This window comes from Sinohyriopsis cumingii, chromosome 4, assembly GCF_028554795.1.
Source record: "Sinohyriopsis cumingii isolate HCF-2022 chromosome 4, ASM2855479v2, whole genome shotgun sequence".
NCBI lineage: Eukaryota > Metazoa > Mollusca > Bivalvia > Unionida > Unionidae > Sinohyriopsis > Sinohyriopsis cumingii.
The window spans coordinates 40,139,817-40,162,862 of record NC_142964.1 but is presented as its reverse complement, the minus strand read 5'-3'; the positions used below and the strand labels follow the sequence as shown (position 1 = coordinate 40,162,862).

The following is a 23,046-nucleotide window of genomic DNA, read 5'->3' as shown; positions in this document are numbered from 1 at the left end:
TTCCGGAATCCATAGGGGATTTATTGATAATGACTATTGTTCTTAATAAAATTATCATATTCCTTCAATATAACACTGAAGTATGCTTTGACAGAAAAGTCTTTACAAGCAAATCATACAAAAGTGCCATAATATTCAACAGCCAGTTAACTTTAATACAGATAAATAACAAATTCTCCCCATTACAACACTGTTCACCATAAAGCTGGATTAACACATTAACTCTATGAACCCTGTGACCAAAATTATGAAAATTATTTTTTGTTTTTTGTGTTTTAAAAAAGACCAAACAGAATTTTGAATATCCATCAGCTGAAACTTCAAACCAAAGCCAATGCAATTCCTTTGGATATTGCCATATGTTTTGACAGTCACACACTCAAAACTGTCCCCATCTCTAATTTGCCACATTGTAAATGGCCCATGTCAACTACTGCACTTAGTAACAGTACAAAAGACTACCTAAATTCCTGTCAGCACTTAGTAACAGTACAAAAGACAGCCTAAATTTCTGTCAGCACTTAGTAACAGTACAAAAGACTGCCTAAATTTCTGTCAGCACTTAGTAACAGTACAAAAGACTGCCTAAATTCCTGTCAGCACTTAGTAACAGTACAAAAGACTGCCTAAATTTCTGTCAGCACTTAGTAACAGTACAAAAGACTGCCTAAATTTCTGTCAGCACTTAGTAACAGTACAAAAGACTGCCTAAATTTCTGTCAGCACTTAGTAACAGTACAAAAGACTGCCTAAATTTCTGTCAGCACTTAGTAACAGTACAAAAGACTGCCTAAATTTCTGTCAGCACTTAGTAACAGTACAAAAGACTGCCTAAATTTCTGTCAGCACTTAGTAACAGTACAAAAGACTGCCTAAATTTCTGTCAGCACTTAGTAACAGTACAAAAGACTGCCTAAATTCCTGTCAGCACTTAGTAACAGTACAAAAGACTGCCTAAATTCCTGTCAGCACTTAGTAACAGTACAAAAGACTGCCTAAATTTCTGTCAGCACTTAGTAACAGTACAAAAGACTGCCTAAATTTCTGTCAGCACTTAGTAACAGTACAAAAGACTGCCTAAATTTCTGTCAGCACTTAAGTGAGTCCAGCAGATCAGTAGGACTGCAATGCTTACCAAAATGTCTTACAAATGTAAATGACATACAAGACCCAAAATTATGCCTTTAAATTAGAATGACCTGAAACAATCTCTCCCTAATCTGCACCTTAGGCTTACAGTTAATGGTTATTTATAAGTATGCCTTACCTTGCTCAGCCTGCAATGAATCATTTGCTGGTATGTCTTTTACAGGTTATTATTAACACGTTATTATTACAAGATTTAGATTTTAAGACACCACAGCAGAATACATCTGACAATTTGATGAAACATCCTTAGGATTGTTGCTATATATATATATATATACACACTGTTAACTTTGATAGTGCAACCATATGTACTGCCGAGACATGTGCATTTTATGCATTTGCAACTAGAAAGTCAATCTTACAAATCTTACCTTCAATTTATACCGATGGTTGCCATAAGCTGCCATTTGAACCAACTGTTACAAATCAATAATGAACTGAGAAGTTGCACATGAATGAAACTATTTTAATACACAAGTTCTTAGTCAATCCAATGACTGCAATAACATATCTAGTCTGCACAGATTGTGTTTTTTTTTTTTTTCTGCACAGAAATTTCTTGAATGATTTTTCTGTAAATTATTGCACTGACATACTAGCTGAGGTGGTCTGTATGGAATGTAACTATGATCCTGAGAAGATATTTCTGCAAAATCAAATGTTACTCTTCTGCTTTTTCCTCACAATGCCACAGTTGATATGAAAATTATCCATAATTTAAGAAAAGAACAGGAAAGAAAATCTTACTAAAGAGTTGCTTTAAACAGAGTTGTGGAAATATGTCATTTCATTGGAATAGGTGGTTCCCAAATCACTGACAGCATTTTTATTTATGCAGTTATTGATTTTGTTTACACAGTTACTGATTTTATCAAGATTTACAGACATTAAACTAAACCAAACTGTTTACACCTGTATTTGGTGCAGTCTTGCAGATCAGTGACTTAATCTCTGTAAACACAACTCATTGGTCATAAAAAAGACAAACGTATTGTAAGTCTTTGTTCACTGACACTTGGAAGGCAAGAGATCACACAAAGAATTCTAATTCTAATTAACAGCAGCATGTCTAGTGTATATGCCATTTCTAATCCTTTCTGTGATCTGATGATGTCTAAGTATCAATAAACAATGACCTACAACAACCTCATCTTTAGTATATGTTGTGCAAAGCGGCCATAATATCGACTTTAAGCGGAATCTGACGATGGACTAAGATACCCAAAGCACAGCATTCTGCAAATTGCCCATGCAATATGTACATTTCTAAGCAGTGGGATGATTCTGCCATATTAATGTCCCCAGATATTTTAGCTGCAACTTCTGCACATGACAGCATGTAACTTACTGTGGGTCATTTAGATTAAACTGGAGTGGCACTGGAGGCCTCTTCGGGGACTGCCAAAACAAGGCTGAAATATAGGAATCAGTACTTACAACTGTTTCTTTCATTGATATAAGATATTTGAAGCACATGGTTTTCTTTTTGTATTCACTTAATGTATAGTTACAAAAAGGTGTAAGCGAATATGCTCATAAATTCTGAAAAAAGATCATTTTCAAAGAAGTTTAATTGAATAAGATCTTTTTATGTTATATATATCAAACACAACCTGAGACATTCATGGGTGTAGAAAGTTGAATAAATTGATGCAACACTATCACATAAACATGCATCACATCTATCACCCCACCTCCCTTCAAACACCCACACATAGAGAACCCCATCTTTTATATGGTTACACCATATGCTCCTATCAGTCCTAGTGTCATATGTACACATGTCTGAGTGTGTGCACATGCATGTATATGAGTGTGTGTGTGTGTGTGTGTTTATGTATGCTTAATGGCTAATAAATACAAAAATGATCATATGATGCTGATTAATCTGCTCTGAAAATATTTTTTTTTTAAATCACAAATATAACCCCATTAAGACAGACTTCTCCATCATTTGTGGTATTAGTTACAATACAACACTCTTCTGTGCAACAATTTGGACAAATCCTTCTTTATGCTTTTCTAATTTAAAATTTTAATCTCAGTAAAATATCTTTAACAGACTTTTTTTTTTATTTCTGCAGCTTTAATCATTTTATGCATTTGTATGACATTCTTACATTTAACAAGAATTTCTTAAAGTAGTCTTGTGGCTTTTTCCTATAAACTACATTCTTCTGGGGAAAGAAAATTTGATAATTCATCCTGAAATTTTTAAACCAAAAATACTTACATCCATCTGCTAGCCTAGTCTCTAAGGGAAAGGCATCTATTAGATGTCTAGCCTGAAAAAACAAAGTGCAAAATACTATCTTTCTTATTATTCCATTTAATTTATTTATTTAAAAAATAATTTGCCATTACACTGAATTTAGACTTCAATATTTGTCTTTCATCAATTAAATACTATTTCACATTTAATCTTTATTAGCAACTTTCCAAGACTAGAAAGGCCAAACAAAAATGTTTTCTATTGCACAGGTTTTAAAATTAAGGTAGGCAGGTCTTCTTTAAACATTATATATATTTAATGTGATTTTTATGTTCTGATTTTTTTTTACAACTGGAGGAAAAAGTGCTAGTGTCAGCAATGAGAAATAGGATGGTCGGTCAACCAGAAATATATATTTTTATTTTGGCATATTGCCAAATCTGAGCATCAGTTTAATACCTGTTGTTGAGCTAAGATCCAAAAAACTGAACAAAAAATCTACATTTTTCCCACAACTTCAACATCACCACTAGCAAATGACTTCCAAACGGATGTCTAACCTTATACTGTGACATTAAAAATACAGTAAATTGAAGATCACATATGAAATTAAAGTTAAAGACCCTGCTATAAAAGGGAGCAGTCATTACCTTGGCTCAATATGAAGTTAGCTGCAGCCACCGAGAAAAATTTTATTCTCAGTGTCAAACTGGATGGTTGGTCTTGATACCTACCTGACAGATGCTAAATGACTGATAGGTGAAAGCTTAGTGGGTATTGTGCATTGTATAACCAAGCTTATTCACCTACAAATAAATATGGCAAGGATACATTAATAGATGTTAGACGCAACTTGTTTGGCATGGGTTGATAACTCTGGTTCACCTGCTTGGCCAATTACAGCTCATGTGCAACATACCATACTTACCCTCTTAAAAGACCATTTTACAAACTCAGTTTTGAAAAAAAAAATTATCCTGCATCTGACAAAGAATATGCTCAAATGCCGATTATCTTTTTTTGACTCTTTTGTACTTTTCAGATAAATTTTGTTGAAAACAATATCAAAACATCAACTTTGAGGCAGACAATTCTCCACTGATGAAATATAAACATTTCATTTATTTTCTTCATTTCTTGTCTTACATTTAAATTAGTTGATTCTTCCTTCAGATGTTAATGAAAATAATTTACTTTCTACAATTGTGACTCTTAAATAAAAACTGACCAAGAGACTGACTATTTTTTTATGGATAAGAGATGACTTATTTTATGGTCATACAGTCATTTTGTAATATTTACAGGACAAATGCATAAAATACTTTCTTTTCAAACAACACTGTTGTCTTGGAAAGATAATGGTTGTCAAAATGATGGTTCTGATGCACTCAATTTTCTAATCAAACTATATCTAATATGTTAGAATTATTTTGTTCTGTTGCCTGTTTCAAGCATTTTGCCATTAGCTCAAAATCTTGTTGAAAACAATGTAATAGTTTCAAAGCAAAATATCTTACTTTGTGGTTGAAAAGCTTTTCAAACTTGTGGCGTCCTATTCTGACACAATCATGCCAGGTGTTGATGTGTAACTTAAGCAACTTGCTGGTTGTGACTGCCCCATCCACAGACTGCCCTGTTTTGAGTTTCTGTGGAAAACATGAGGAACAAGCAGCAAACTTAATTTTGTAATGGTAATGCTTTTCAATATTTATATTGTTAATGATGAGACCATTAAAAATGCACTTTTCTCATGTGTAACAATTGCATCCCTTCATCTTTCATGCCATCCATGCATATTTATCTATCAATCAGTCCATTCATCAATGCCACATCTTACTAGACTTCTACATTTTGCTGGAAAACAGTAAAAATTAAAGTTACTTGACCAAGGTGTTCATAATATAAACCCTCATAACAAATTTCATTTTAATCACTTAAGTCCTTTAAAAGTCCCTGTGTCTAAAATTAAAGAGCAAAGTTTTAAGTAAAACAGGGGCTATAACTCTTTTTTCTTTTTATCAATCCATTAAGTCATTCAAAATTTCTATGCAGAAATGGGTAAGACAAGAAGGGATGGTGGGACATAGGCAACACAATATGCCCCTCCAGAGATATGGTGGGGTGGGGGGTGGGTTTATGGTTTCAATACACTCTCAGGCCAGTCCAGGTCAACTGCCTCTGTGTGTCCTTGGGAAAGCACTTAGATTCCATTTCCAAGGCTTGATATAGCCAACAATGTGTTAAAATTGCCATTTAAAGCAAAAAGAAACAAAAAATAAAAACTTCAAACTATTTAGACTTTGGACACTTTGCTAAAAATCATGAAATAGATTACATAGAATGCAGAAACACCTAGAAATTATATTATTTTTTAGAAGCAATGAATATTTAATGAATTCAGCAGAAATACAAGACAAAAGTTGTGTGTGCTGCAATCAATTATAATATACATATGATGCTAGCAGTGTTTATACAGTTTTGCCAATGTTAGTTTACTTGCTAAGTTCTAGAAAAAATTGCATGTGGATACACATTTTGAAATTTACTGAACCTGGGAGACAAATATTCTCAATATTTCTAACCTAACTTTACAATTATTTCTACTGCTTCTTGAAATATTTATAGAAAATACTTATATTTTTATCAAGTTGCATGTATGCAAATCCTTGTCCTTTGAATAGTAGCAGGAAAAAAAATCTGTTTTCAAGAAACTGTAAATGTTTCAAAATCTTTACTTAGGTAAAACTTAAGGATGATGAGTGAAAAAATTACCTCAATAATTTCTTTGATATTTCCAGCATTTGACCAAAATTTGTTGAAGTTGCTTGGCTTGTGCACGAAGGAACTTTCAAACTGAAAAACAAAGTATGCCAATATATATCACTCACTGCCAAGATATTGTAAACAGGAACTTAAAAGTGTCATTGTACAAAATATTGAATAGACTGTAGTTACAAGCTGGTTATACTAAGATCACCGAAAATTATAAAACTATCAACAATTATGAAACTTGGGCATAAAAAAACATAAACAAAAAATAATCCACTGCATGTTATAATAAAACATAGTATAATATCCAAACTTTCACAGTTGCTACAATGCTTAATTGGTTACATCATTTGATTGTGTTGTGCTCCTGAGAAAATTAACTAACATTATAACATTTTTATCACTGGATGTGGTGAACCCAGACAAACAATGGCAAATAAGTAAGGAATAACAACAAAGGCACCAAGAAAATTTTTTATGATAATGACACATTATTAATAAATGGTAAACAACAATGACTTTTCTCTCACTAGTCACTGGTTACATAATCATATTAGCACATCCCCTTTCATGCTCTGTAAAATTTTTAAAAAATGGAAGTGCTGTTAAGGACTGCATTAAACGTGACTAGCACTAAATTCATCAGTCTTGTGTTGGCTGCCAGTCAATGGTACTATGTGCAAAGGTAAGTCAACAGAGATGGCTTGCTTCAGACAATGCATGCAAAGTTTGTTACATACAATAAATAATTTGCCAACTTGGACAAGTCAGGAGGCTTGGAGAACCTAGATATGTGGTTAGTTTACAATGCATGCTTGTATACTAAAAAAAAGTGTATTTAAACGATCTACTCAACAGTATGGATTAAATATACATTTTTCACGGACAAGTAAAGTTTGTTAATATTTTTAAGAGCGCATTCTATGAACTTGAAAATTCAATGCCATGCCAATTCAACCATTTGTTTCATGATTTAAATTCCCATAAGAAGACACAGTGACAAATTGCCTCCAATACTAACACTGCCTAATGGTTTCTTAATAAATGCAGTCCATGTTGCTAGCAGGACAAGACCTTATGTGGGACTAAGCATGACACTCAAGTGGTGCCAAATGTGACTGATTGATTATATGCTCATAAAGGTTTTATTGTTACAGTATTAAATTTTGTTTCAATAATGTTTGTAATTGACACAAGCATAATCTATACTAAGTGGAACAATGATCTGATTGGCGTCTAAATTGGCCATTAGAATTTCAGCATCATAACAATCCAATGTTCAGACATGATCATGACGAAACATCAGTAGGTCTCACAGTATCATCCATCTGGATCAAAGCCCTTTTTGCCACATGAAACACACATGGCTAAGCTTTTACTGGAAATAATCAGGAAACAAGTGTGATTGTATATTATATGACAACTAAGTATTTATGTATTTATTTAGGAAATTAGCGTATAATGAATGGTACATTATATGCTAGATATGTGTGTCATTAGGAAACGAGTGTAAAATGAATGGTACACTGTATGCTGGATGTGTGTTTCATTAGAAAATGAGTGTGAAATGAATTTTCCAGTCATATCACTATGATGTTTGCAGTATGGCAGTTTAAAGTGATATCTAGCACTGGGGCATCTTGCCAGACATGTAGCAGGATGTCACACCCAGTCACATTATCCTGACACCAGGCTGACCAGTCCTAATACTGACCTCTCAATGCTGAGTGGCAAGCGAGGCAGCTGCTAGTACCATTTCATCAGTCTCTGGTATGACTCGGCCGTGGTTCAAACCCACGTCCTCCTGCATCTGATGTGGACACTCTAACCACAAGGCCACCAGAGCAGGCAAAAAATGAATGGTACATTACATGCTGCCTATGTGTTACATTAGGAACTGAGTGTAACATGAATGGTACATTATATGCTGGCTATGTATTTAATTAGGAGATGTGTATAAAAAAAATGAATGGTACATTATATGCCAGATATTTATTTAATTAGGAAATAAGTGTTATATGAATAGTACATGGTGTGTCAGATATGTGTTTCATTAGGAAACAAGTAATTAGGAGATGTGTAAAAAAAAAAGATATATATATATATATATATATATATATATATATATATATATATATATATATATATATATATATATATATATATATATTTATATATATTTAATTAGAAAACGAGTGTAATATGAATGGTACATGGTGCGTCGGATATGTGTTTCATTAGGAAACAAGTGTAAAATGGATGGTTCATTATATACCAGATATGTATTTAATTAGGAAATGAGTGTAATATGAATGGTAAATGGTGTGCCAGATATATGTTTCATTATGAATGACAGTAAAATGAATGCTAAATTGTATGCTGGCTATGTGTTTAACATTCCTAGGTGCTTGCATTATATAGACGACTTATTGGCCAATGGGTCTCAAGTTATGCAGTCTTGCACTAAAGTTACTGTGCAGAAAAATTATTTTCTCATCAGACTTACCATGACCTTGACCTTTAGACCTCGGATCCATAGTTTTCTTCTTCACAATAAGTGCATACCATCCACAAGTTTGTTCAAGGAACTTAATTCAAAAACCTCATTTTTCTTGGACTCAAATGGATCCTGACTACTAAAAATCAATAGGCCTCTTCCATATCGTAAGTCAGGCATGTGGCACACAACCTAGTTTTATCTAGTTACATTTACATCATACTGTGTACATTAAAAATAACTATATCACCTATGTTCTAGTGGAAGTTGCACATGCATCTCTAAAGTACAAACCCTCCACAAACTTTGGTCAACGTATGTGGTTTAGAACTAATGTGATTATGTGAAACCTGTGAAATAAAATCATTTTTTCTTCTTTTAGTATGTGACTTTGAATTTTTGATCCCCAAATCAATAGGATTCTTTCTTTGCCAACGTTTAAGATATCCATAAACTTTGGTAAAGGTATATAGCTGACACGTGAAGTTTCTGTTGCAGAACCATTTTCAATTTTTATCAGTGGCTTTGAGTTTTGACCATTTAAACTGATTATCAATAGGCTTCTTCCTTACTCCAATTGCAAATCATCCATAAAGTGGTTTCCAGTTCAATGATGCAGAATTAAAATTATTGGGCAAAAACCATTTTTCCCTTTTTTCAGTCAAACTGTCCTGGACCTTGGATGTTCTTTAAAGTGCAGCCATCCATAAAGTTTGGTCCAGGTCTGTTGTTGCTGTTGTTGTTGTTGTAATGGGGTTTAACGCCATTTTTCAGCACAGGATAGGCTATACTTGGCGGCCAGTATTAATGGTGGAGAAAGAACCCTGGAAAAACCCTGGAAAGAACCACCGAGCCACGAGAAACAAACAGCAAGCGGTCCAGGTCTGTAATGCAGAACTATTCTATTGTGAAGAAACAATTTTTCTTCATTCACAGTGAAAATAACCTTTGAAATTCTGACCCCAAAATCAATAGGCTTCTTCCTTAACTTAAATACAAGCCATCCATGAAATTTGGTCCATGTCTGTAATGAAGAGCTACTGTTATTGTGAAGAAACAATGTTTCTTATTTTAGTCTAAGTGACAATGACCTTTGACCTTCTGACTCCAAAATTAATAGCTTCTTTCTTAACTCAAATACAAACCATCCACAAAGGTTTCTAAAGGCAGATGGGGTAAAACTAAAGTTACGTGAAAATAAAAAGTCACAGACAGATGTACAGACAGACATACATATGTATTGATATTTTAAGCTCTACTTTTTGGTGGGTGTATATTAAAAATGGCATTACTGTACTCTGCTAAGAATGTGTAAGGGGCATACACTGTTTTTTTTTCACATTCATATATGTATATGACAGTGTTTTCCAGGTTAGAATACTGTGGAGACTATCTTTCAAAGCATGTCTGATGTCTTTAAACACTTGACCTTCCTTCTGCAAGCAGACTGCACACAAACTGGCAAAAATTCCCTCTATTTCCATCAACAATGGTGAAAAATATGTGAGACAAAAATAATCAATATAATCCTTCAATATATATCCATACTAGACAGGGAAATTCCATCCTCTGGATCTGACCCTTGAGTGGAATTTTCCTAACCTATACCAATGCACACGAAGAATTCTATTCATCCTTGTCTATCTGTTTGCAACAGTTATTTATTTAAAGCATCTGTGTACACTATTAGTATTATGGAAATGTTGCACCCCAGGGAGTTATATAACATCCCTTAAAAACAGGTAAATGTGCTGCACATTTTAAAATTCAGTGATTCTGGGTTGACATAGAATTATGTGCCACAAAATGGTTTGTGGAGAATGGCTACTACAGGGTGATGATACTAATAAATGGTTCAAAGGAAAGCAAACTTCTGGGGAAATGCATACCTTGTCCCTGGCCCACTGTATGCAGTGTTCAATATTTGCAGGAAATGACTTAAGTGTGCAGTAGGGTACTTCCTCGTCTGGTGGATCTCTCTGAGGAAAAGAAAGGAGTTATTCATAAAAGTGTTGGTTTTTTGGGGGGGTTGGGGTTGGTGCTTTATGGCACAGCAACAAAAATAGGTTATTTAGTGCAGAGGCAATGGAAATAAAGTGTCTTGCCCAAGGACACAGCATGGAAACTCACCCAGGCTGGTCTGATGGAAGGATCTAAACCCAAACCCTTGCAGTCATGAGTTCATGGCTCCCCGTTCACAAAATGTGTTTACCTATTAATGCTAATACATGTACAAATTAACATGAATCAAGTGTGAAAAATCAGGACTACTCAACCTGTCCATTGGGACAAGAAAAACTTACCAACCACTTTACCTGTTTTTAGACTTACTAATTCCATAACATTCATATATACTGTGAAACTGGACTAGAAAACATCTCTACATAAAGGATAACAGTGTATAAAAAGTAACAATTATAATTCTGTTTTCTTAATATCCTCTTTATAAAGTTTCCACCTCTTTATAAAGGACACATGTACATTCAGGACAAATTTGTATGGCACTTTACACATCCTTTACTACTTTATAGACAAACTTGTATTATATCTTGCATATCCTAGACACCTTTATAGACAAATTTGTATATCTTGCATATCCTTGACAACTTTATAGACAAATTTGTATGATATCTTGCATATCCTTGACAACTTTATAGACAAATTTGTATGATCTCGACAAATTTGCATGGTGTCTTGCATATCCATTATAATTTATAGATAAATTTCAGTTATAACAGTGACAGTTATTCTTTGTTGGGCAACTTTTTATCCCCAAGCTTTAGTGTTGGATGATACTACTGTTCTTTGTTTAATGCCATTTTTCAGCACATGACAGGCTATACATGGTAGCTGTTGTTGTTGTTGTGGGGTTTAATGCCATTTTTTCAGCACATGATAGACTATGCATGGCGGCCAGTATTAATGGTGGAGGAAGAACCCGGGAAAACCCTGGGAAGAACCAATAACCCATGAGAAGCTACTGGCAATCTTTCTCACATACCCACATTGGCCGAATCCTAGACATGAACCCATGCAAACGGAATACATGGTAGCTAGCATGTTTGGCAGAGGATGAATCCAAAAAAAAAAACCTGGAAGAACCACTGACTGATGGGAAGCTAATGACAAGACTTTTCACATACTCCTCACGCTGGTCGAGCCTAAGACTTGAACTCATATGGACAGAGGTGAGATGGAAGTCATCTGTAAAGCAAGTGCCTTGAACTACTGGGCCACCTTTGGCCCCGGGGTATACTTTGCTACTCTGTTTATTCATCCATCCATCCACATGATGTATCAGTTAAACTAAACTGCTAAGATAGTTTTCTTGTCCATATGATAAACTTTTACAAGAAGGATATTATTTATGGCTTCCTCCAGAGGATTGTGGTGTGTTGCCATTGGGGTATTATTCTTGGCTACCTCCACCTTGATCTGTGGTTGGTTCTCACAGGGGTGTTATTCTTGGCAACCTCCACTAAGGTCTGTAGCAGGTTGTCATTCAGCATTATTCTTGGCTACCTACAGTGAGGTCTGTGATGGGTTGTCACAGGGCATTATTCATGGCTATCTCCATTGTAGGGTGTGGTGGATTGCCACAGGGAAATAAAATTTAATTACAGTAACATTTTATTTTCAAATGCAGTCATGACAGAAACATACATTATTGATCTATCTATATGACTCTGTTGATCTATACAGCCACCAACTACTGCCACGCCCTCCTGCATAGAGTATCCTGGCATGAATGCTAATGCACACTCTGAATATTCTGGCCTGTGTGCCAATGCACAATCTAGGTTTTATGGCCTGTGTACTAATGCACACTCTGGGTATTCTGACCCGTGTGCCTATGCACACTATGAATATTCTGGCATGTGTGCCAATGCACACTGAGCATTCTGACGTGTGCTCATGCACACTCTGGGTATTCTGGCATGTGTGCCATTGCACACCATGAGTAGTCTGGCATGTGTGCCAAAGCACACTGAGTATTCTGACATGTGCTCATGCACACTGGGTATTCTGACATGTGTGCTGATGCACACTCTGGGTATTCTGACATATGCTAATGCACACTGGGTATTCTGGCATGTGTGCTAATGCACACTGGGTATTCTGGCATGTGTGCTAATGCACACTCTGGGTATTCTGACATGTGCTAATGCACACTGGGTATTCTGGCATGTGTGCTAATGCACACTCTGGGTATTCTGGCATGTGTGCTAATGCACACAGTATTCTGGCATGCATTAATGTACACTCTGGGTATTCTGACATGTGTGACAATGCAAATTCTGGGTCACGGGCAAAACCTCTATAGCACCTACTCTTTTTGAATACCAAGGAAGGGATCTTTTACCCACACTGGGTGTGACTCTCCTTGCAGAAAGGCAACTATTTCTCACTCCAATCTGACAAATGGCACACTGTTTAGCATCATACCTGTCTAACGTATGATGCTAGCTATAGTATTTGGAAAGGAATGTTTTAGTAAATTATTTTTCTCAGAGAATACTTACCATATCATGTTAACAGTTGGAAAAAAAACTCTGGTAATTTCCAAATTCAGACCTCCAGAAAACACAAAAATCTTCAGCTGATATATTATATGGATGAAGGGAATTAACTTATAAAAATTGTCTAAACGTACTCCCACTAGACTGTTACCATATTCTGAATGTATACTAGTTTAAAGTTGAGAGAAACCAACAACAGGATGTTTGCAATGGTAGAGAAGGTGGATGGGGAGAATTAATAGTAACATGTGGGAAGAATAAATAGTAACATGTGGGAAGAATTAATAGAAATGTGTGGGTAGAATTAATAGTAACATATGGGATGAATTAACAGAAATATGTGGCAAGAATAAATAGTAACATGTGGGAATAATTAATAGAAATGTGTGAGAATAAGCAGTAACATGTGGGAAGAATCAATAGAAATATGTGGTAAGAATAAATAGAAATGTGGGAAGAATTTATAGAAATGTGTGGGAATAATTAGTAGTAACATGTGGGAAGAATCAATAGAAATATGTGGTAAGAATAAATAGAAATGGGTGAACAATTAAAAGAAATGTGTGGGAAGAATCAATAGTAATGTGTGGGAAGAATTAATAGAAATGTGTGGGAAGAATCAATAGTAACATGGTTGGACAATCAAGGGAAAGCATAATTTCCTATAAAATATATCCTTCTCCAATGAATACATTACCTGATCATATTAACAATAGGCAAATAGGTAAAAGGAGGCAATTCCAGAGCATCAGGGTCCGTACAACTGCACACTTGAGAAAAGGATGTACTTTTCTCAAGTGACTGAAGTACATCTGGAAAAATATGAACTTATTATGATGCAAACAAAACCCTGTGGAGTTCTGTATATAAAAGTTGCATTATGGGCGAATCCAGCAAAAGTTATAAACTCAGAACCAACATTAGCCTGTCATGAGAAGAGCCTGGTAACCATCTGGACAGCCACTAGAGGCCTGACAAGATTCAAGTCTCAATTTTTCAATAACCAATTGGAGACATTAGGCCAGATCTAGATAAGTTATGTCTTTCTTTCAGCGTAACAGGCAGGAAGAGCTGTTGACAGGTGTCACAGACATACTCCATGTGCCTCAAAAAGCACTTAAGTGCAGAAGGATTAACATTTTATAATAAATTCGTATTGAGCATACGACTGTACTTGGATTAAAGTTCGATGACAAAAGCACTATTTGATTCCTGCCACAGGTACTCAGGAAAATAATCTCTTTTAAAAGGAATTTACTTCTTGTCATAAATGATGTGTGATTTAATAAGGCTCACTACACAATGAAATAACCATAACTCTTAGCTAACTGCTTACCATCGGCATTTTGAAATGCAGAAATATCCATAACTTTTAAAGCTATTGGTAAAGGCTGTCGATCAAGATTTTTCTTTTTTTTATGAAATGCTGCAGAGCAAAATAGTCTGTTTTATTTATCTAACCTTTTCATATGTGATGTTAATGACTTTAAATTAATTCATATGTTATTTGGAGGCTGTACAAAAGTCTGTAAAACCTGAAAACACCAGGGCAAAACTGCTGGGTTTTTTTCTCAAAGGGTTTTCTGTATAATGAAGTATATTTTTTCTAATCAAGAACAAACTATGATCAATTGTGTTCTTATACATAAATACAGGTAATGCTTTCAGAAATTTTTATGTATTATAATGTTTTTACAAAATAAATTTAAATGTGTATTTTCTCTTAGGGTCATATGTGATGACCAAGACCATTTTAACAAATTTTAAACTCCTTCTTGTCAGAAATTAATCTGTCAACTTTGGTCATATTTTGTCCAGTAATTTTTGAGAAAAGCCATTTTCAATCTTCAGTAATAGTTCTGACATCCGAGAAGAGATTGGCATTGCTTGCAAACATTTCCTTTATGCTAGGAAGCTTTCTGTCAATTTTTACCAATTCTCTTCAAGCAGCTTCTGAAAAGTTTCTTCTATTTTTACTATGGGTTGGCTTATTTCATGACAGATTAGCATCAATTGCACAGCTTAAAGAGTCTTCCTGCTGCGATGTTCCCTGCCAAATCTGGATGAAAATGGTTGATGGTTTTTGAGAACATGAAATACAAATGCTGTCAAAAAACATGCATGCAGGGCCAGGCAAACTAAATATCATCAACATCGTCATTTAGAAACAATCAGTAAATCAAAAAAGTCTCCCAAACTTAAAAATAGGACAAAATTGATGATATGAGAATTTTTTAAATACTAAAGTTGTCTATTTTCAATCAAGAAGCTGTGATCAATTTTATTCCTTTTATAAGTACAGGTAATGTTTGTGGTAATTTGTATTCTTTTTAATGTTTTTGTTTGACTCAATTTATACTGTACATGTGTTTCAATCTAGAGCTAACAATAATGTGTGTGTGTATGTGTGATTCAGATTATTAATGTAGCTTTAACAATTTTTCAGTCATATCGCTACAATGTCTGCAGTGTGACAGTTTATAGTGATGTCTAGCACTAAGACATCATGCCACAGACATGTAGCATGATGTCCTACCCAGTCACATTATCCCGACACCAGGCACTAACCTCTTAATGCCGAGCACCTAGCGAGACAGCTGTTTGTACCATTTTTAAAAAAGTCTTTAGTACGACTCAGCTGGAGTTCAAACCTGCGATCTCCCACATCTGAAGTGGACACTCTAACCACTAGGCCACTGGAGTGGTCAGAGCTAACAACAAGGATCCCTGGATGTTTCAAGGTCATGTAAAGTTGGGACAAGGTCAATTTTGCTTCAGTGATAATTTTTTCCTTTGGAAGTCAAGTGAGTGAATCAAACTTTAAAGATATTGCTTGTCTGTCTTTGCTGGTAAGATTAAAAAGCAAGGCTTTATTGAGAGTCTATTCGGGCATATAGATATTGAGCATTATCACAAAATTGACAACACTTTTTCTTGATTTGCACATCCACTGGCCATCAGTAACAAAGAATTAAATGTGAAAAGGTTACTCTGCATGGCGTTTAATTTCTTCCAATTACTAATCAGATGTTCCGAGTAGATTTTAGTCTTAGGAGGTCCATGTTAGGGTCAAAATGACACTTGGGACTATAAATATCTTTTGGTTTCTGGTTACAGAGTTTTTTATTTTCGGGGTTGATTTTATTGAAATTTATGAAGGAAAAATGTATGACTAGAAAAGTATGTTTCATATGATTTGCTTTTTTTAAGGTTTCAGTCTTGACAAGTTTCACTGAAAATAATCTAAAACAAAGGCATTCTGATTTTTGTTGAATACCACAATACACCAATATCTTCAAGAAGCCCCTGGTACATCCATTATAATGTTCTTAAAAATAAATTGATACATTAGAAGTCTAAAAACACTTAAGTGGGATTTTCTATGAGGAAGACTACATTTCATCTGTATAAATGGAACAAATACAGCTTTACTGTAAATATCTACATCTTACCTGACTAACATAGGACTCAGTGAGATGAGGCACAATGACCTGAGTGTGACCTTTAGTTCCCATGGTACCTGACTCTAGTAGTGGTCTCTGACTGGTCACACATCTACTGTCAACATACCGTCTGGCTTCTACATTGTCTAGAGCATTCACCACCAGGTCCAAGTTCTCATAAAATCTATCTGGGTATGTACTCTCTTCCGTCTGGGGGCAAACTGAAATATGGCAAGCATATTTGTTCCTATTTATATGTATGAAGTTGAAACAGCTGCAATTTACAACTTCCATGCATTCATATTATTTTTCTGAGACTTAAATGATAATATAAATACTAATTAAAAAGCCTCCCCCCATCTGGATATTATTCTGTTTCAAAATTCTCCTGTTTTTTTTTTTCAGGCAGGTTTTTTCATTTTGTTGTATACCTGAGAACTAACATGCACTTATTCTGCACAGTTTTTAAACTTGTGTTGGACTTTACCCAGGACTTAAGTCTTCAAAAAACAAATACCATGGAATCAACACAAAATTATCTTTTTTAAAGCAAATTTTCTTGCAAAAAATAAATAAAATAGAAATCCTAAATTAATCATGTCTTGCAAACAAAATATTATTATAAGTAGGTTAATTTAAATTGATTCCATTTATTCTGAACTTTCAAAGATATTTAGTTTGGACTCTGTAATTTATCCAGAATGTGAAATCTTTTGTGATCAGAGAGAATTTTGTTTTACAATCTGATCTTACTTTTAAGTTTAATAGTGTAAAAATAGATAGATAATCAAACCTTAGTATTGTTAAAATATATCTGTATTCATGGACAAAGGACAGAGGTATACAAATGACTGTACAATATACATAGCTATTTCAATGACTAATTTAACAAGAAAAATTATATGACAAATCTGTAAGAACATACCTTTGTTTTGCTGGGGAACAATGTGAAGATCTGCAAGAAAACCAAAAACAAAGTTCAGGTACATGTATGTAGGTGGCATACATGTAAATAAGAAATAAAACAGGTCACCATAATTTTGGTTTGGTATAGTAAGTGCCTTGAAATATACATTACATCATATTTGAGTGCACGCACACACACACACGACAGATTGGTATCATTTGTAAAAACTTAAAAGGTTTTCATTTCAGGATGTTTTCTGTCAAGTTTTTTGGTCAAACTGTATTGAGTAGTTGTGGAGAAGTCATTGATGGTTTATCTATTTATAGTAACAGTGGCCATATTTGATGGTGGATCCACATTTTTGAACAAATTTGACATGTCTTCATCTAATGGAGGATTGGTATCATTTATACAACTTTCAGGGCCAGGATACTCCATGTCAAGTTTGGCTACAAGAGGCCTGGAGGTTTTTAAGAGGCTGAAAATATGAACTGTTGATGGATAATAAATAGACATTTCTAATTTTGGAAACAGCAGCCATATTTAATAGCTTATTGGCATTCTTTTTACAAATCTGAAAGGTCTTCAGGTTAAAATGTTTTGTATCAAATTTGATGAAACAGTCTTCTGCATTTTTTTAGAAAGAAAAAAATATCTTAAATTTTTAAAAATACATTTAGTAATAGTGGCCATATTTAATGGTATACCAATATCCTCTATATAAACTTTAAAAGGCCTTTATGTCAGGAAGCCCTATGCCAAGTTTGGGTGAAACTGCTCTTGTAGGTTTTTTTACTCTAGCTCAAAATAGCAATTGCTGTTACACTGGACAATGGACAATGCACACCAGACCAAATGAAAAGCTCACCTGGCCAACAGCAATATTAAAAAAATAAGAGTTCCAAGTTGGCTGATTATCATTTACCTAAGGTGGCACTCTACAGTTTCATATTTTGCATAGCTGAATTTTAAAGAAAAAGAATTTCCCCAGCTTTCCTCACTTGTTATACTGGCTATTTAAAAAAGACCTTGTATATCTTAGGTATTGTTCAAAGAATCTTTAATTCCTGTTATTCTGGTGTACGATTAATAGGTGTAATATGGGTTATAGAGTATAAAGCTTGATCTTAATCCAGATTTGTACCTTTCAAAAAAGTGCTAGCTCGACTTGGCCATTTTCACTTCCTGAACGTCAGAGGTTAATTGTGAAAAAAGAGCTGACAACTTTTTTTACATTTTATATATTTAGTAATTCATTCATTGCACTTTCAGAAGCTAGTATTGTCCAGTCTGGCAAAATTCATTTTCCCTATTTTAATAGCTGTTAAGGTAATTGTACATTTAGACAAATTCAGACGGATTTTTTTTAGCACAAGGGAGCAGTCATGTTAGTTAGCAGTGTGCTTAGATAATGTACAATTTCCAAAGAAATGTCAGCCACAATACATCAAAGTACCACAGCAGTATACCAACATTCTCTCCAATCTGCATGTTTTAAATGCAAACATCTACACCTTATGAAAGTCCCTCTCCCAAAAGTACATACTAAATGGTGAGCACACCCTAAATGACATCTCCCCAAGAGTCAAATGCAACAGCTGTTTGCCAAGAAATCTGGATCAATAGGATGCTTTCTGAAGAAATTTCTTCTAACTGCATGTTTCAGGGCTTCTCTACTTTTTCTGTCTACATCCACTTTTGATGGCACATCAGCACCACTTATTTAATATTGAAAGGTATTTATACCAGTATGTTTTCCGTCTTTCAATTCCGTTTAGCTTTTTTACATAATTTTCAATTTTTAGTAACATGGTCATATTTGACAGCAGGTCAGTATCATCTGTAAAAACCTGAAATGCCGTCAGGATGCTTATGGACATATTTGATAAAATTATGTTGAGTGGTTTTTTTAAAACGTGTTTCAATGTTTTTCTTTATTTTGTAATGGTTATGATATTCTTGTCAGATAGGCATCACTTGCAGAAATTTGACAGACTTTAAGAAGCCACTGAAAAGAGTTGATCATTTTATTAATAGAAGCCATAACTGATGTCAGACCAGCATCATCTGGACCCATCAGAATTATCTTCATGCCAGGTCATTTTCTGCCACATTTTGTTAAATTGTGTAAGCCTTGCTTTTTTAAGAAGGTCTTTTAAAAGCTGATGTCTATTTTTTAGTAACTGCAGCTATATTTGATGGCGGACTGGCCTCAGTTGTACCAACCTGAAATCTGTTTATGTAAGAATGTTTTTTATGAAGTTTAGTCATATACTGTTGAGTGGTCTTGAGAAGAATTTATTAATTTTGATTTTTAATCTTAGTAATGGTAACTTTATTGATGGCAGACTGTTTTTAAATTTGAAAGGCCTTTAAGCAAGAATACTTTTTGTGAACTCTGGTAAAATTTGTTCTATTTAGCAATTTTTGAGAAGGAAATGTGACCACAGAACGTGGTGCATCATTTGAAATGCTTTCATGTCAGAATGCCCTCTGTTGAATTTATAACAATTCTGCTGAGTGATGCTGAAAAGAAGTCATTTGAAGTTTCTTTTCCATTTTTAGTACCTGTGGCCATATCTGATGGCAGTTCTATATTACCAGTACAAATACTTTGGCAGTTTATAGTGATGTCTAGCACTGGGGCATCATGCTGCAGACATGTAGCATGATGTCCCACCCAATCACATTATCCCAACACCAGGCCAACTAGTCATAACACTAACCTCTTAATGCTGAGTGCCAAGAAAGGCAGCTGTTAGTACCATTTTTGTAAGTGTTTGGTATGACTTGGCTGGGGTTCAAACAGACGACCTTCCGCTTCCAAGGCGGACGCTCTAACCACTAGGCCACCGGAACAGTTACATATTTTAAGTAATATTGGCCATTTTTCATGATAAATTAGTTAAATTTGTGAAAAGATTTTTCTCTCAATGCCACATTAATTTCTATAAAATTTTGTCTTAAGTAGTTTTTCTGATGAAATCATTTGAAGGTTTATCTATTTATAAAAAATGACAATTTGATGGCACATGTACAAAAACATGGAAGTTCTTTATGCAAGCATGTTCTCCACCAAATTTGTTTAAATTGTTGTAGTGGTTTTGAATAAGTTTAAAATAGCAATTCTCATGGATGATGCATAAAAGAAATAAATAATGCACTACAGGTGATGCACATTGGATGCAAAGCCATACCATATATTTGCTTGGCCTTGTGGCCAGGTGAGACAAGCCAAAACGCTTAAATACTATAAGCTTGTTTTTCACCCCTGGTATATTCTCACTGACAATGTTTAAACTGTGCCAAATTACTGTAGCCACAATACATAAATGCAAACTGAGTGCAGATTTGGTGTACCTGGGTTAATCTGCAAAACTGATTCGGCTGCAGTTACACTTTTTGGCTTCTGAAAGAAAAAAGCCAACATAATCATGTCAAATAGAATTGGCAACTAGTATCATTCACTTAATAGGACAAAATCAGAGAATTCATATTACATAGGTTATAGTTGAGCACATAAGCAACTACTGTTAGTTTTCTGGTCTTTTAGTCAGAACAGATGAGACAGGAAAATTAAAGCAGTGCCTAAACATCTCTGAGAGTGGGTTTTGCTCCATTTAAAACTGATGAAGTAAATTTAATTGTTATCCAGAATTTTGGTGACATTCAAAAAGTGATATCTGTAACATTTATCAATGAAGGAATCTTTTTTTACAAGTACCTGTTTACGCATATGTTCAGTAGTCTTTGATATCCAATAAGCCACTTGAAAGAATTCTAGGATTAAAGAAACACCTGATGATCCACATGATGGCAGATGACTGATTTGATTAATAATCAGTAAACGAAACTAAAATTAAAATCTGCTTGTTACAGCACTGAAACACATATTAACAGACAAAGTGACCATTTCAGCTAGAAATAGAACCCACAACAGAAATCCAAACACTTCTTTTCCAATTTCTGATCCACTTATCCATCCATATTTTTCCATCATATTAAATCCCTACCTAATATTAACACTTTTTCATAAAACAAAGTAACAAAACAAGATCACCATCTCTCATTCAACACAAAAAGATCTGACCTACAGGTATGGGGATGGGTAGAAAGGTGATGATACTTAGAGGTTGATTAAAAGTTTTTAAAAAATACACAGATATTTCTTCCAGTCATGTTTATCATTATGATCTGTTAATATGATATCATTAAGATTTCTTAATATGATCTGTTCTATCATTATGGTCAGCTGGTATGTTCTGTTTTCAATATATGTTAAAAATATCTTCTGTCTGTCAACTATGTGTCAAACACCTGACAAAACACCATTTTTCAAGCAAGGCAACTTTTTAAGGACAAAAATATGTCATGGCAGCATTTTTAATTATATAAAAGGACTACTATGAACAATTGTAAAGAATTAGAAGATCTTTAGACATTGACCCATACTCGTTTGTGCCTTATTTTCTCTTTATTCAATTACTGAAGAAAACAGAATCAACCAATTATTCCATCATCTGATATCCAAATGAAGGAGAGTTTATATTTTTGTTGTAGTCACAATTGATGACGTTACATCATACTTTTCAAACATTAAAGCAGGTAAAATACCAGTCGCTGATGTTACATGCCACATCTAACTTTTCAGACACAAAATCAGGTTAAATACTACTATTGCTGATGTTACACGTCATGCTTTTCAGACACAAAAACAGGCTAAACATTTAAATGATGTTTTAGTACCTCCTCATGTAAACTATTACACTCAAGAGATACCACATGGCAAGATTACTTACTCGTATATGGTGAGGCCTGAACAAAAACTGTCTGTTAAGATTGGATTTCTCAATCAGATCATTATCTGTAATAATAATCTGAAAATAAAACAAAAATTAGACATTTAAAATTAATATTATTTAAAAGACATCAAACAAGGTGACTCTTTGATTATTCATAATAATTGTGTCCCTACATTATTAAATGCTCATTCAAATGAATCTAACTGTTGGGCATGACACAATACAGCTAGATCATGTCACCTATTCCATGCAGGATACATTGGAGTACAGCTAGATCAAGGTACCCATTCCGCAAAAGACATATCTGAGGTAAAGCTGGATCAAGGTGCCTGTTTCATGCCAGACATACAGAGGTACAGCTGGATTATGGTGCCTGTTCCATGCAGTAACATGCCGAGGTATGGCTAGATCATGGCACATGTTCCATGCAGGATACACTGGAGTACAGCAAAATCATGACACCCATTTCATTTCACACAAGACATACTGAGGTACAGTTAAATCATGGCACTTGTTTCATGCAGGACATACTAAGAGGTACAGCTAGATCATGGCACCCATTCAACATGGGGCATATTGAGGCATACAACTAGATCATGGATCATGGCACCCATTCCACATAAAGTATTGTGAAAGGTACATCTAGATCAAGGATTATGGCAACCATTCCACAGAGGACAGATCATGAGGTACAGTTAGATCATAGCGGAAGAACCCAAGAGGAATCTAGGAAAAACCTCTGACCCA

General features: G+C 34.5%; 1 protein-coding gene across 2 annotated transcripts in view; it reads right to left on the bottom strand.

The window, feature by feature from the left end:
- LOC149801024 (ubiquitin-like modifier-activating enzyme 6) overlaps positions 1–23,046 on the bottom strand; it is a 136,262-nt gene that overhangs the window by 29,586 nt on the left and 83,630 nt on the right. For both annotated transcript variants that reach the window (XR_016420575.1, XM_089955051.1), the window contains exons 18-26: positions 22,297–22,374; positions 20,858–20,906; positions 17,516–17,545; positions 16,600–16,811; positions 10,517–10,606; positions 6,134–6,214; positions 4,879–5,007; positions 3,383–3,434; positions 2,498–2,561 (exon numbers count right to left, since the gene is read on the bottom strand). Coding sequence is in view for 1 of the 2 variants with exons in the window: in XM_089955051.1 (XP_089811177.1) it covers positions 2,498–2,561; positions 3,383–3,434; positions 4,879–5,007; positions 6,134–6,214; positions 10,517–10,606; positions 16,600–16,811; positions 17,516–17,545; positions 20,858–20,906; positions 22,297–22,374 (785 nt within the window). In the remaining variant the exon portion in view is untranslated. The remainder of the gene's footprint in view (positions 1–2,497; positions 2,562–3,382; positions 3,435–4,878; positions 5,008–6,133; positions 6,215–10,516; positions 10,607–16,599; positions 16,812–17,515; positions 17,546–20,857; positions 20,907–22,296; positions 22,375–23,046) is intronic.